Source organism: Brienomyrus brachyistius, chromosome 7, assembly GCF_023856365.1.
Source record: "Brienomyrus brachyistius isolate T26 chromosome 7, BBRACH_0.4, whole genome shotgun sequence".
Taxonomy (NCBI): domain Eukaryota; kingdom Metazoa; phylum Chordata; class Actinopteri; order Osteoglossiformes; family Mormyridae; genus Brienomyrus; species Brienomyrus brachyistius.
In genome coordinates this window covers 8,358,317-8,373,928 of record NC_064539.1, presented here as the reverse complement: position 1 = coordinate 8,373,928, position 15,612 = coordinate 8,358,317, and the positions used below count along the sequence as shown (strand labels likewise).

The following is a 15,612-nucleotide window of genomic DNA, read 5'->3' as shown; positions in this document are numbered from 1 at the left end:
TTGGAGCCAGTTCTGTTAGACGTGGCTGCCAGAGCGCATTTCAGTGTGTCAGCTTCTAATTGCGATAAGCAGCTATTGTACTGCGACTTAACCTGGCTCTAGAGGGTTTCTGACCTTGTGCCTTTACTGTAAGTGATGACACATCGCATTTACTTGCTTAGTCAACACTATTGTCACAGCCACTTTACCCAGGTCTGCGGCCGGAGTGATTCAGGTTAAGTACCTGGCCAGAGGTTGCTTGAGCAGGCCTCCTTCTGGGATTTGAGGCGGTGACCTTGACTGTACCTTCCGTAATTTTGCTTAGAAGGCTGATGAGGCTTTGTCCTCAGGGATACCTTAAGTGTTTAACAGTCTGTGACTCGGACACAGGAGCTTTCAGGTGCTGATTTAAAGATTCAGGTCACCTGACCACTGAATGGTAGTTATCCTGAGCTGCTTTTATGTCCGGATTTAGTAATCGGCTCCTGGTAGGGAGGTTATATAGTGTGATATGGTAGCTCAACAGATTCTGCTGTATTCTCATATGTCAAAGGCTTCAGCTCAGGCTGAGAGAAATTCTGTTAGCTGTGTGTATCTGCCTGTCTGTCTCTGTCCGTCTGTTCGTAAGTCTTGCAATAGATATTTCATATCGGGTGCCTGTTTTTCTAGAACAGACTTCTTTCCGACCTATACTGAGGAAGCCATAAAGGTGATTGAGAATGGACAGTGTATTTGCATAAGCCTCTTCAGAAATGAAGTCATAACCATGCAATCCTGCAGACAGTCCACAATTTTTGCTCCCTCCCAGACTATCAGGAGCTTCTGAAAACCTGGTACAGGTGTTTCAGGAGCAGGAAGGGAGCAAAAATGTATGCGCTCTCGGGGGTGGTCGTGTGGGTTGAGGAACACTGTCTTAGTGGGATTGGTTTATATTTCACTTTGGAGTTGGGGTCTTCCTGTGCTGCGGTAGCTGAGGGCAGGTCTCTGCAGGATCCCTGCTTTCCATCATCTTCCTGTCTACAGTGTGTTTGTGTTTTTTCCTCTCTGCTCCCAAAAAACCTGGAACCGTAACTGGAACATGTCTCTGGTCAAGTCCAGCTATAAAAAGCGGGCACTCTGGAGCTTTCCCTGGGGATCGGTCCCCTTTTCCCAGGGTAAAGAGGCACCTGACGTGACACGAAATCCCTCAGCAGAAACGGAGAGTCTGCTCCAGCAGTTCCCCTCCCCACGTCGGCGCTAATAAAATGAAGTCTTTGAAGGCAGAGCGCGCTGTCAGGCGCGCTGGTGCGTCACGCCAATGCGAAGCGACAGTGCTTTGTCATCTGTTTAAATTGATGTTGTATTGCCACGGCGACAGCTGAAAAAACCCGAGAGCGCCATGAAATGCGGCGACCTCGTTGTCATATTTCATTTACGCATCCCCCTGCAAAGCGGTAATTACCTAATTAGTCTGTTAATTAGCAGATTAGCATTTCCCTACATTTATGTAATGGCTCGCGCTGGAGTGCGATGGGAGCGGTTTATGGTTTAAGTAAAGAAAATGGGGGTGAGTTCTTTTTTTATAGCCTGGCTGTGCAAATGCCTATCATTGTATTTTTTTTGTAATTAACATAAATATATATGCATATGGGTTTTGAATCTGTGAAAGGATTTCTTAAGTAAATAGAAACGTTTAAGGTTTTTACGGAAGGTCTGTTTTACGGTGCCACCCATTGGTGTGAAGACTAAGCCAGCTAGTGTTGGGGCTTAAGTCATGCGGTTGTGTCTAAATCAAGCACCTCTGATCTTTCCTGATTTTTTTGACTTAAAGAATAAATCACCGAAGCCTGTCCCCTTTTTCTGCGCTTAGGTGAAAGCCATAGCTCAGCTGTGTGCTAACCATGTTAAGTACCTGTGGGGTGACATTTCTGCTGCTATTGTGATGGGTGATTGTCATTTCTGATTGGAAGTTTATTTACTTTTTTTGTAGCATTTTTCAGCCTGTGGTGTGCTTGGGGAAGGCCCCAAGACATGCTGGTTCTTCTGGTGATTTAGTTGTATTTGCATCATTATTCAAAGAGAAGGTGATTGCTGTGTTTCTCAGTAAAGGCTCTGGTCAGACTTGGAAGTCATTTGTCTGTTGGGTGTTTCTCATCCCTCGTTTGAGCACCATTTGATGTACGGTAGATGTGTTCATCAGGAACACACGACCCCACAATGAGGCTCACAGCCGAGTGAAAGCGTTCAGCTTGCAGTTAAGACGTTACCTCGGCAGCACTGCAATTTGAGGTCTTCTGTTGCTGAAGCATGAGAAATTGCGAGTGGCTGTTAGTCTGATGGAACACAGCCTGGTCAGCGGGCATGAAAACGCTCTTCATTCCTTTCTTCCTGACAGGTTGGCACACATGGTACAACTTGGAAAGGAGAAAATAATCTCGCACAGAAGAAAGAGAGGACGCCGTCGCAGAGGAAATTCTGATTTTTCACACTAAATCATAGCCTCTGTATTGAGACAGAGTGTGAGAGAGAGAGCATGGCTTTTCTGGACAATCCCGCCATCATCCTGGCACACATCAGGCAGTCTCACGTGACCAGCGACGACACCGGAATGTGCGAGATGGTCCTGATTGACCATGACGTGGACCTGGAGAGGTGCCTGTCGTTGGTTGGCCCAGGTGGAGGTGGGCAGTCGGATCCCGGGCCACAGAGTGACTCGGGCTCAGAGAGCGGCTCCTGCGACCTCTCCCAGTCCGTCGACATAACCTCCAGCTGGGACTTCGGCATCCGTCGACGGTCCAACACAGGTGTGTACCGTTACGCGGGATTCTGGACAGCCTGCATTGCGGGTCTGTGCTGAGGTACATTAAACAGAGCAGTAAAGTCATTTACTAAATGCAGTTTACGGAGGTCTTACTAACTGGTGTGATAAGTGTCCAGATGGGTTTAAGGTTTACAGTTTCAAGCAAGCCCTGTATCCATGCATAGTAACATTGTACATTCTGTACGCAACTAGGAAATTACAAGAGTACAGAGTAGGGCCTTTGGTTTAGTTTAAATTGTTGTGTTTGCATCTTTTTGGATCGTGCTGCTTAAGTTTGCATGTCTCACATACAGTGTCTCTGCTTCTGTCATAACATGTTGTCATAACATGTGCTTGTATGAATCATGAATTAATCACCTACATAAATACTTCTGCTGCAGATAATTTGCCCTTCAAAGCTCAGTGTACCAACAGCAAGACTAATTTGATTGTAGAATTATTATTATTATTTTTTAATCATCTTGTTTTAGTTTGGTGTACTTTTGAAGGCTTGGTAATGAATTGGAACAAAACTGTAGAGGTGCTGTTTGTGAAAGGAGATGAAGGGCAAGTGATTTTTGGGGGTCACTAATGCTTCCTCTTGCCTTGTGATTCTCCTTTCGGGTTTGATTGCGGTGTTGATGGATGTGATTAAGATCAGGGAGGGGGGAACTCTTCGATTGGAAATGAAGCTAGGAGATGGCGATGGAGCGATCGATCCGTGGCCCCCCCCGTGTGTGATCCGTGTCAAACCCGTGTCCACTCACTCGCGACCTCCTTGTTCACGAATGTGGCCCAAGGGCTAGGGTCTGGAAAATTTGATGGTGCAGCAGTTTAAGAGAATTTCTTAAATGATTGTGTTCATTAGAAAGGAGAGGAATGCAGTGATTTTTTTTTTTGGGGGGGGGGGGTGTGTGCTTGGCCTGCCAGGAAGTGCGTCAACCAACCTCACTGGGACATCACCAGAGTTCCAGGGTGAATTTAAACCCTTCTGGTGGGTCAAGAATAGGTACAGTACCGGGTTTGCATGAGCCACAAGGGAGTCCCGTACCCTCCCCCTGATTATCCTGCCCCCTTGCATGTCTCGCCTCTTGCTCTGCGTCGTCGTCACCCCCCCCCCCCCCCCTCCCCCCAACCGACCCTTGTGGCATATGGAGTTCAGGTTCTCTTTTGGGGTCATGTAGGTGTGACAGTTCCTTTCCACAAAAGCGTTTCTCCTCTCCTGAGAAATTACCTACCAGTGGCTGTCTCTCCAAGGAGCCCAGGCAGACAGGAGAGATCAGGGGCAGCCGGTAAGCACCGAGGGGGGTTGTGGGAATCAGAACTAGGCTGTATCGCTGTGCGCCATGATCCGTGACACAACACCTGTCCCCCTCGACCCACTTGGCCCCAGCCCAGTGGAAATGGCCATTCCGCCCCATGGGCACGGTGCCCTTGCTGGCACCAGGTACAGACTTAAAACCCAACACTTGCTGAAACGACAGCTCTCCCCCTTTCTCACCAGCAGCTGACCCTTAGGGCTGTGCGCAGTCGTCATGTTCGTGCTCGCCGATCGTAACATTTTTTTTTTTTTTGCCGTGGCCTGCCCACGTCTGGGTCCTGTAAGGAGATAACCTTTCGGTCATCCCTGAATCCTGCACTCCCGGGGGAAGGGGAGGTGACCTTCCACACCCCAACTCTGTGTGACCTGGAAGGCAAAAGTGCTTCAAGAGTGCAGGCGGGGAGCAGCGGCACGTTTCCCCTCTGATGTCGCGTATGTTTTTTGTTCTCTTCCGTCTTTCTTCTTTCTAAGCTCAAAGACTCGAAAGACTGAGGAAGGAGCGACAGAATCAGATCAAATGCAAAAACGTTCAGTGGAAGGAAAGGAGCTCTTCGCAGTCAGGTACGTGAGCTTTACTCCGCTGTTTCAAATCGCGGCTTATTCCCCCATTAATCAGCTTACGGTTTCACTTGTTCATGCGTGGTTATATTTAGCGTATTTGCTAAAGAAAATCAGACTAAGGTGTTGCAATGGCAGCCTCTTAATTCTTTTCAAAGTCTGTAGAGGATCTAGTCATTCTTTTTATGTAGAAAACTGTCAGCTGCAAAACAGGATAGGCACAACAAACAGAGAAATCTATAACACAGACGATGGATTCTTTTAAATTGAAAAATTGAAGTGTTTAAAATGCACTAGTTGTTTTCCAATTCACTCGAAGCATGTGAGTTTGCCAAGTCGAAGTGTCCCTGTGTCATCAAAGGAGGAGCTTGTTTCACTTTTACCAATCACACGCTTTATAAGTATGACATCACCGCATGAATTAAAACCAGTGTTTTATGTTAATCGGCAAGGTGCACAGATTTCTAAAGTAGCTGTTTGTGTGTTGTGTATGCCTTTTGTATACAAACATAGGAATTTGCTTACCTGCAAAGGCTGTATGGAACAGTGTAAGGGTATGTCTATTTCTCGATGATGGTAATTAAAAATGATAATATAATAACAATAAATATAATAACACGGTTTGAACTGGTAACCTTGCCATCACAAGCGCATAGGCCTAGCTTGCTGAGCCCCAACTGGATGTGTAGAAGCCTTGAGTTTGCAAATGTGAGGGGAAAAAAACAGACCAGTGTGGTGATGTCATATGATGAAGACTGTGATTGGTTAAAGAAGTGACATGCAAGCCCCTCCCTTGTCGAGCCAGGGATACATCGAGCTCAGCAAAATCAGGATGTCCTTCACTTTAACACTCTAGCCCTCTTTTGTCTGCCCAACTCACCCTAATAGTGTGGTTAGTCAACTAGGGCCAGCTGGTTGTTACTCAGTGACTTATCTGTAAGAAAAAGGCTGGTGATTATTTGCTACAAATGTAGACTGGCACTGTACAGGAGTGCGATGTTTTGTCCTGGAGCACCAACCACTCTCGCTTTGAGCATCACTTGCACATTGACAAGCTGCTGATGCAATCCTGTCCCGCCCACAGCGGAGGACCTGGGCTCGCTGTTTGAGAGGAAGGACTTCAGAGACAGGCCTTGCAGGCTGGGGAAGCAATCCACTCTCTCCCTGCGTCTGGAGCAGTGCCCCCAGCAGCTGAACAACCCCTTCAACGAGTACTCCAAGTTCGACGGGAAGGTGGGCGTCCCCGTCGCCTCTGCATCCAGCATGGTGCTAAAAATAATCACTTCTGCTGCCACTTTTTAAATGAACAGATACTTCTGTCAGAAGTTACTCAGCTCTGTGCCTACATGGAAAAATGCCTGTCAGTACCAAGTTACAGAAAATAATCATTTTGATTTCTGGTGGGTGAGTGAGCACGTTGCATATGGATGCTATACACATATATATAGACATATATTTTTTTTCCATCAATGTAATTGATGGATGGTATGAAAATCTAAAGTGCATTGGCCTATCACAGTAATGGAAGGAGGTGTGATTTGGAATTGCGGGTGTTTACAGTGAAGGTGAGTGCTGACTGAGCGTTTGTGGTCGTGAATTGGACTTAGTGACTTCAGAAAGTACCGGTGGTGATCTGGCGTCAGGCCAGTCGTGATTTGTCGCCATGTGTGATATAAGGACGTGTCTTTCTGTATTGGTGTTTAAATGCACTATTGACCGATGTTCATCACGCATTTTCATTGATCACAAGTAGAGGTGTAAAGACGCCTCATGACCAATCAGCTGTTAAGGTGGCTATTCAACTGCATTGATCTGTGAGGTCAGAGTCGATTTATGGGGGCAAAATCCTCCTTAAGGATAAAGATGCTTCTTATGGGTTGCTTGCTCTCGCATTCATGTGCTGCAGGCAACTCCCCCCCCCCCCCCCCCACAAAATCCGTTTGGCTGCTTTTATGTTTCTTTTTCAGTACAGATCAGTACTTGACCTTTTGATAATTTACACTAACTTGTTCTCCCTGTATAATAATAACAATAAAAATTAATGTTCTGAGATTCTATTAATAGTGTGTAATTATGTTACCGTGGTAATATTTGTGCAATTTTTTTTCAGTGAAGTTAAAGGTTTGAATTTCGATCATCAGAATAATTGATTAATTTACTTTAGATAGAAATGAAAGATGTCACAAGCATTCGAATCATACTCTCAGTTACAGTAATTGAATCGCCTTGCAGCCAGCAATGTACACCCCTTAGTCACATTGAATCGCACATTTAAGATGTTTGGTTCACCTTAAACTATGCCTGTGTTTCTTTGAGAAAGAATCTGACATTTTCAGTCTTGATGCACAGATCCTAAGGTGGATTTAAAGGCGTCAAGGGTGCTTGGGTCTTTAAGATTGTAAAAACGGCGAGTTACGGTTCCGGGAACCAGTGAACTTTAAGCCTGTTTTCTTGTGTTTTTTTCCTCTGTCTCTGAAGAACTTGTGGGGAAAAGAGCAGGCCGTATGACCCGCTGAATAAATGTCACTGCGAATTATGGCGGCCTTTAGGAGAATTCACACTGGAGTGGAAAGGTCAGCATTCTGCCCTAAAGGTGCAGGAACGATTTGGTTTCTTTAGTCATGATGCAAAAGAGTCTGGAGTAACCGGGGAGATCAGAGTACCTTTCACCTGTACTAAAAGTATAAGGTACGCATTTGCCCAAAGGTTCTCTTAGAAAGTACCTCAGTGGAGTCACGGAAAAAGATAGACTGTACCCCCAGTTCTCATTCATCTTGGAATATGGTGTCTCAGATTTTTATCAGCATTTCCCTTTGATGAGGAGTGCTGAGTGAAGATGTGTCGTGAAAATCCACAGGGGCCCATTGATTTAGGTCCAGGATAATGGGGGGCCGGCGTGCCGTCGGGCGGGCGCGTGTTTACGCGAGCGTCGGTCATGTTCCTGACAGCGGTTTAAAAAAAAAAAAAAAAAATCGAATTTGCGGCATTCTTTGACAGATGCAAGAACCAGATCGAATTATAAGTGGATTTGAGATTTCTGTGTGGGCAGGTAGAGGCCAGGGATATGAAATGGTTTTGTGTCGTTCCAGAGTTTTGTTTCATTGTGGTATATTCTGGAAGGACAGTTAATTCCGGTGTTTATCCGGTTTCATCCACAGTGTTTTGTTGGAGTATCCGAGCGGCGTGCACGCTGTTACTGAGTTTGTGTTTGTGCTGCTCTTCCTGTGATTTTTATATGTATTGATTGTTATATTAAGTGTACTTTCCCCTTTCTGCACTTTAATGACCTTTGTAAGATGTCAGAATTAATTTAGTTGCATATGTGTAACAAGTGCATGAAGAAGCTGTACTTGTTTTCGGTGTGAATTTTAGGTGCAGGAATGAGTGGCTTGGCTGAGTACCACGCAGAGCCTGGGTTCAAAAAGGCCTGCCTTTTATACATGCTGCTCTTTTTTGTTTTTGGTAGGCCTCTGAGCCTAATGGCAACGTGATTAGATAAGAGAAGATGTACATTATTGATCATATTGATCAAGGGGAAATGCACAAAAACAAACGTATAGTGCGAAACGAGGTGCTAGGACAGGGGCGGTGTGTGTGAGATTAGGACAGAAGGCACTGTGTTTTCTCTACTTTTAGATGAAATACTTTGCACGGAACTGTCGATCCCATTCGCTCTGATTGCCCCACCCCCCCAGGTACTCTGATGATGACCTGTAATCTGGCTTGTGGGGGGGTGACTGCACATGGACCCCCATGCTTCTCGACTGAAGATGGGGCCACCTTCCAATGAACCCACTGTCAAGCGGAAAATATGATGAATGTGATTTTGACACACAAGTAAATGCAGACACTCCTCTACTTACGAATGAGGTATGAACATTTCAAGTTACGAATGGCCGTTCGGAACGTAAGTCGTTATTTGAGATCATTTTAAGGGTATACGTAAGTACAAAGAAGTAGGATGCTGGGAGTACCAATTCCGCGTAGTACGACTTCTGGCTGCTCCTCCCACTGCGCAGAAAAAAAAGTCGATATTTTGCGGACAGGAAACGGAAGCCCAATGAACACAATTTCGACTTCGTTCGTATGTCTGAAAGCTCGTAAGTAGAGAAACATCTGTAAATACTGTAAATAATAAATACTGTAACTAAATACCAGTAACTGAAAAGTATATGTATGAATAGGAGTTTAAACACAGAAACAAACACTGTATGGAATGTTTATGCTTGTGATCACTACGCTAAGCGGGAGCGTGGCTGTGTGGATCAGGCATCAGGGGAACCTCGCACAGCACATCGCTGACCCGGGATCAGCTGATAACTCAAAGTTTGACTATTCAATGTGCAGCGCCACTGCAACTGCATAGCAAGGAGCATCTTTATTTTGGTCTCTACCCTCCCACCCCCATACTTGGGTACGCTGAAGGGTCGCGGTATTTCTGCTGATGACGTTAGTTTTTTTTTATGTCTATCTCTGTGGCTGCTGCCATTGTCCTGTGACAAACAAAAGCCCCCCAGATGTGGCCATGGTGTGTGTGTGCACGTGCGTGTGTGTCAGTGAGTGTCCGCATCGGTGCGTATCCACATAAGCAGCCTTCACAGCAGATGGAGCCGTCACTGCAGCGCGCCCACATAGCCGCGTTCAGCAGGCAGGCGGCCGGCCTGCAGCTGTTTACCCCCCCCCCCCCACCCCAGCTGCTCCCCGGACCCCTGCCGCCCCCTCCAGCCACACCCCCACACTCCGAGCCGCCGGCCAGGCACATCTGGCCGGCGCTCGCCGTCGGATGCGAGTCCGCGGCAGGCGGTTCGACACGGTTCATGAGCACCGATATGAATTGGGAATAAATGATGAAATGCAGTGCTGGTATCCCACAATCCTCTTGTGTCTACTGGCATAACAGTGCGCATTTGTTTAGGACAGGATTGTAGAGTGACAATTGCGTAGTATTAGCAGCTACAGTTTTCTGTATGTTTACTGAGAACAGTACACCTCGCTCACGATGGTTTGACTTGCGACATTTCAAATTTGCGATGGTACGATCATGATACACATTCAGCAGTCTATTCCCAGGCAAGCAATATGCTGTACAATACTTTCTAGTGATGCCGGACTGTGGCAGCATCCATGCAGCCAGGTTCCCAGTATCTGTGACTATCATGAATGCGAATATCTAATACAGTCTTTAACATGTCGTATTTTTAAAAAAAAAATTTTTGTATTCATGTATTTACTTTCCAGTTACTAATATTTAGCTACAGTTCAGTTATTTACTGTACTTTTGTGACGTATCTAAATTAAAAATAAAAACCAAATTATAATCGACTACGATATCTTATACTAACAATGGGTTCATCAGAATGTAGTCCCATCGTAAGTGGAGGACTGCCTATATATTTAGATGATATAATTTGTTCCAAAGGTACAACAAGCAACTCCCCATTGGGATTTAACTGTATGCCCCTTTACGTTAAGTCTCGTGCTGCCTCCCAGTCAACAGCCCTTACCCCTCTCTGCAGAGGAGGGGCTGAATCGGGCCTGAACCCCACCCTCGTTCCCCTCCCTGGGCCCGCCAAGATGCGTGAGAGGATTATCGGCCGTGCGTAGGAAGCTGGCGAGCTGCCTGCTCAGGTGACACACTTTTCTCAAGGACATTTCCTGGGTCGGCAGAGTCGGCACTGAGCCAGAGTCGCTGAACCCCGCTCGGGGTTGGGGGGAGGAGGGGTGGGTGTTGGTGAGAAGCAGAGTGGGGGGGGGGGGGGTAATTAAATCAAATGTCTCCTCCTAGCAGCTGGAGCCGAATTCCAGCCGACTCCAGCACCTGTGTGTGCGCCTAGGGGTGTCACTGCCATTATAGCACTGCTCAGGAACCTGCCCCCCTCCCCATGTGTCACCGCCGGCCACCAACTCGTGGCTCGCTGAGAGGCTCCCCCCTTCCAGAAGAACACAGCAGTGGAGGGACCAGCGGATTGTTAGTGAATCTATGCCCGGTACCATTAGCGACCCGTTGTAATTATAGAGTTGTTTATTTACCTTATACCCCACAATGGTCTGGCGCCTCATACAGGGTGTCCCTTGCCACATACAGTGTGGCACCCGCCATGGGCCCTGTGATTCCTGGAACAGCCTCTCTGCTCAGTGCTGAATCAGGTGCTCATGCTTGATGGGTAAAAATAAGCTAAATGCGAGTCACCCCACATAGCTTGCTGTTAGCGGGCAGGAGGAGAGGCTCTGTGTCGAATGAGTTCAGCGTGCAGCGTGCAGAGAATGCTGGCGGCTTCTCGCGTGAGCAGCTGCCTCGATTGCTTCTGTCTGTCAGGACGGGCCTGCCTAGATTGCTGTATACACTTAACCCCCCCGAGGCCTGTCCCAGAGAAGACGTCACATGCTTCAGTGTTCCATGATATAAGAAGATGGGAAGGGTGTTGACGCGGGCCTGCAGTGTTGTGTGCCGCTCTGTAGCTTCAGCGGGCTTCGCCGACGCATCCCTCGACCCCTTCCGCGCCCTGCCTGTTATTGCGTGCCACTTTGCGGCCTCATCGCATTCGTGCTCCACAGTGAGCGGACCCACGTCACCCATCACGGCATGCTTGCTGGACCCGTGTGCAAGGTCCCCTTACGTTGTGTGTTGGGCCACTTGTCAGGAGGCAGGGCGTGAGTGTCAGTGGAGGATGGGTCATTAAAAACCAGAGCTTGGTGATCTCTGACTGGGGGCAGGGCAAGTCCACTCTAATGATCTGGGAGGCAGAGCTTTCCCGTGCCCCCACCCTTTCACCAATGAATACCTTTTAGCCACACTTACATTCCTCTGCCTTGAATCACCACACCTGCACCCCACCCCTGCGGATCCCTCGCCCCTCCGCTGCCTCTGACCCGCGGCATTGGAGGGCGTGGCCTCAGTGGCAGCCCGGCTCCCTGTCCAGATGGCGCGTGTATGCAGGTCAAGCCCCAGGGACCAGTGGGCGTCTGAGCCCGCGGGCCGCGTTTGTCCGGGTCGTAGATCCGTTGGCCTTGGCGACGAAGAAACCAGAGGGATGTTTCCGTCCATCTCGGCGAAGCAGGCACAGCAGCTGAGAGCCTTTACTCCCCCCAAAACGTTGATTGCTGTCTCTGGTGTCCTGTGTGTGGAGTCACAAATAATCTGCCCATGCCCTTATTGTGGTTGCCTCATATGGACCGGAACGGACCGCAGGCCTGAGCCACTCGGGCTCTGCTCTGCTCCAGCGAGCTTCATTTCTTAGATCTTGTCAATAGACCTTGAGATTTTAGAGCTGATTTGAGGTGTGCAGTCATGTGACACACGCAGGGGTCCCAGAGCACGCCAAGTCTGGACCGGTGCAGGTAAGCTCAGTAATGTGCCGTTCCTGCCCCACAGTCCGTGACTGCATGTTCTGCCATATTTACTTGAACATCACCCAATGACCCCTCACCCCCTTCTTCAAGTGTTCAGCGGGAATCGATCCAGTCTGTCCGATTCCTCAGTGTTAGAGAAAGAGTTTGAAGTATGTTTGTAATTCCAGCCTGTGTTAATGGCTTCCTGTAACCTCTTCTGTTACATATCACCTAATAATGGAGAGACACGCCCCACCCACCAGCCCCCATCATGGAGTTTTTATGAAGTGCACGCAGCGTGCCGCGCACTCCGAAGAGGACGGGGCTCCGTAATTAATTACGCGGTGTTGCGGGTACTGCCATAGTGTTTTAACGTAATCGATTTTATTCCATAAATATGATTTAATGGAGGGGGGCAGTTAAAAGTGAGTCCAAAGTATGACGAAAAGCTTGTCTGGAATCGGTCTGCGCTCCCCTCTGTGGGGTGGGGTCCCACGTGGGCGGGGCCGGGGAAGACTATTTGGGGGAAACCCCAGACTCTGTGAGACAGATACATGCACTGTGTGGCACAGAATAGCATTTCCTTTAATGTTTTTATTGGTCTTCCAGGACACTGGACTTAATTATAGTTAATCGTAATTGTAGTAATAAACGCTAATAACTCGCTTATCGCTTAGAAAGGAATAACCACTTCTTTGTCTCTGAGAGCTAGGGGAGAGTGGATGAGCTACCTTTGTCCAGGATTTCTCTCTCCATATCCCCTGCTCTTTCTCTGGCATTCTGTCGAGTTGGAGGGGGGGTCACTCTCATTTCCTGTTTCGATACAGTTACTGGAAGCCAGTTTCCCCAGTCTTGGTACGTTTTTTTTTTTCCCCCATCATATTGGTTAGTTTGGTTGTTTGGTTATTCTGACTGTCAGGGAAAGCCATTGATAATGTCATAGAGGCGGGGCAGAGGTCCTCCTGCTGGGGGGGGGTGCCGCGCAGGCCGCGCAGGGTTCATAACGGGAAGAGCAGTCCGCTCGGCTCATTCGTGTTTCATAAGAAGCCGTTTTCGCTCGGTGTCGTCTCCGCTTGCATGTGTGGCCTCCGCCGGAGTACTGCGGTCCATTCTGGCAGGGGCTCTGTGCAAATCTCTCCTGCAGACGCGGTGGAATTCCTTGCTGGTGTGAATCAGCTCCCCACCCTGGTTTTTCTATGCTGCCTCAGATCCAGTTACTGTGTCGACATTTGTCAGGGCTGTGATATAACCAGTGATGTATGATTCGGGGCCTGGGGTCACGAGCAGCGCCCTGGGGGACCCCGTTTCGTGTCCGGTGGGCGTGCTGAGTGGGGTCTGTGCTGTCAGTCTGCGGCCCCTGAGGACGCTCTCCGGATTCAGGCGTCACGCCTGTTTAGTTATTGATTTAGCAGATGTTTTCCATGCAGGTGATTCTAACGTCAAATATGTGATCCTGGCGCCTGTTACTTGGGCTGCACCAGGAAGACGCCGGCTCGCTCTCAGTGACGGTCTCTTATTCCTCCTTCCACAGGGCCACGTAGGTACAACTGCAACCAAAAAAATCGACGTCTACCTCTCGATGCAAGCCACGCAGGAGAAGCTGCATCCCATGATGGTTGTGACCATGGCAAATGCCCGCGTTCACGAGCTCATCGGCCTGATCTGCTGGCAGTACACCAGCGAGGGCCGCGAGCCCAAACTCAAGTGAGGGGCCGTCCAGCCGCCCACCCACCCGTCACGCGGTGGCTCGGTCAGCCCACCTGATCCTCTGCATGCCATTAACCTTCCTAAGTTTCCATTCACTGTGTCACGGTTTACTGTTGCTGTCCAGTGAAAACTACGCGTCTCCAAACATCCATTGTTGCACGAGCGTGAAAAAAATTAGCATCACAAATGGAAACCTGTCTGTACACAGTAGACATAACGTGGATTGTTGTTTAGCAAGCTGAATTTGTCAGTGTCCCATACAAACTAATCTTGCTTTATATTCACCATTAATAACAATGTTAGTTTGGTAGCTGTCTAGCTATTAACTTTAAGTTGTTAAAATTAGCAATATAAAGTTATCCATACAAATGTTAGCTAGTACAAACATAAATACTAAACATATGATTTCATAAAACATCTAATCATTGGTCAGTTAGATGTCAAACACTATTGGTAGACAGAGAATGAGTGTTTACCACCTCTGCGTAGTTTTCATTGTACAGTGATGATGTTCCACTGATGTCCCACACTGCCTACTTGTTCCACTGCACACTGAGAGTTTACCGCTGTTCCACATCGTGGAGCTGCACTTCAGAGCTTACGAATCGAAGCAGCGTGGCCCTCCTGAAGTCCCGGTCGAGTCCAGGCCTGCTTCCTATCACAGCTGCTGAGCCTGACCTGTCACTGATGACCTTTAATTGGTCAAAGTGCTCTGCAGGAGTCCATCTATCTGCTCTCTCCCAGCATCATGGCTCAAAATGCAAAAATAAAATATAAATAACAGATGAGAGGTACAGCGGCTCGGATTGCTGTTTAGTGGCAGCCCTGATCTCCAAGGAGACCCAGAGCCTGAATTCTCTGATGGAGACTAGAATAGAATGATACTTCATTGATCCCAGTGTGGAGATTCTCCCTTTGCCTCCCTCGTGCTGCTCTCGATCAGACGCACACAGATGAGAGCTTGCTTGGGGAATCACAGAGAAGGGCCACCGACCGCACTCAAAGGCCCTTAGATGTAGTGACACTTCTGCCTAGGCCTGAGCTCAAACCGGCGACCTTCCAGTCACAGGCACAGAGACTTAGCCTACTAAGCCCCTCGCCTCCCCTTTGGCCTCGGGGGGTAACACTGTGGATTTATATCAGGCTGTTCCACTTAAGATCTAACTTAAAGGAGCTTTGTAAATTGCATACTAACAATTATGGCAGTGAAAGGACAGTGGTCACGTCTTACTTTCTGTCACCCTCTGTATTGCCACCGATGGTTACTTTGTGTAATATTTTGCTGCTGACCACAATGTGGAGTATATAGAATCTACCCAGACCCCCCCCCCCATACCCAGCCTTTCCTCCCCATGTTAAATCTAGTCTCTCCCCCCTCCCCGACATCCCATCATCTCCACAGCGAGAACGTCAATGCTTACTGCCTCCACATCGCCGAGGATGACGGAGAGGTGGACACTGACTTCCCACCCCTGGACTCCAATGAGCCCATCCATAAGTTTGGCTTCAGTACCCTGGCACTGGTGGAGAAGTACTCGTCATCGGGGCTGGCCGCCAAGCAGTCGCTTTTCGTGAGGATGTGAGTACCTCGCCTCTCTCCTGCCTTTATCCCCGAGAAATCACTTATTGCTTTATTTCCTTGCAGTCACTGCAGGTTTCACACTTATCCTGTTTGCCAGTATGTCTCCTGCCTGCACTTGGTGCTCATTTCAGCTCTTCAGTTGGTTTGTGTTGCCAAGCGTAAATAAAACAGGAAACAGGAAGTGCTTCTGCTTTCGGCCCCTCCCCCTTTTGATGTGACCACCAATCACAAACTTGACCTACCTGAATAACACTTTTAGCTATTAGATATGTCTGTGTGTCAGTATCATATCGGCTAATGCTGGCTGTGTAATGTAAAGGGATTACCTCTGTTTTCAGAGTCAGTGACTTTTGGCTC

The 15,612-nt window shown here is 48.1% G+C and overlaps 1 protein-coding gene across 4 annotated transcripts in view; it reads left to right on the top strand.

Moving 5' to 3' along the window:
- The window catches only part of mapkap1 (MAPK associated protein 1), a 45,214-nt gene that overhangs the window by 2,246 nt on the left and 27,356 nt on the right, over positions 1-15,612 (top strand). For all 4 annotated transcript variants that reach the window (XM_049019938.1, XM_049019935.1, XM_049019936.1 and 1 more), the window contains exons 2-6: positions 2,354-2,762; positions 4,551-4,640; positions 5,722-5,870; positions 13,498-13,670; positions 15,076-15,252. In XM_049019938.1, coding sequence (XP_048875895.1) covers positions 2,492-2,762; positions 4,551-4,640; positions 5,722-5,870; positions 13,498-13,670; positions 15,076-15,252 — 860 coding nt within the window. In that variant the 5' untranslated portion in view covers positions 2,354-2,491. The remainder of the gene's footprint in view (positions 1-2,353; positions 2,763-4,550; positions 4,641-5,721; positions 5,871-13,497; positions 13,671-15,075; positions 15,253-15,612) is intronic.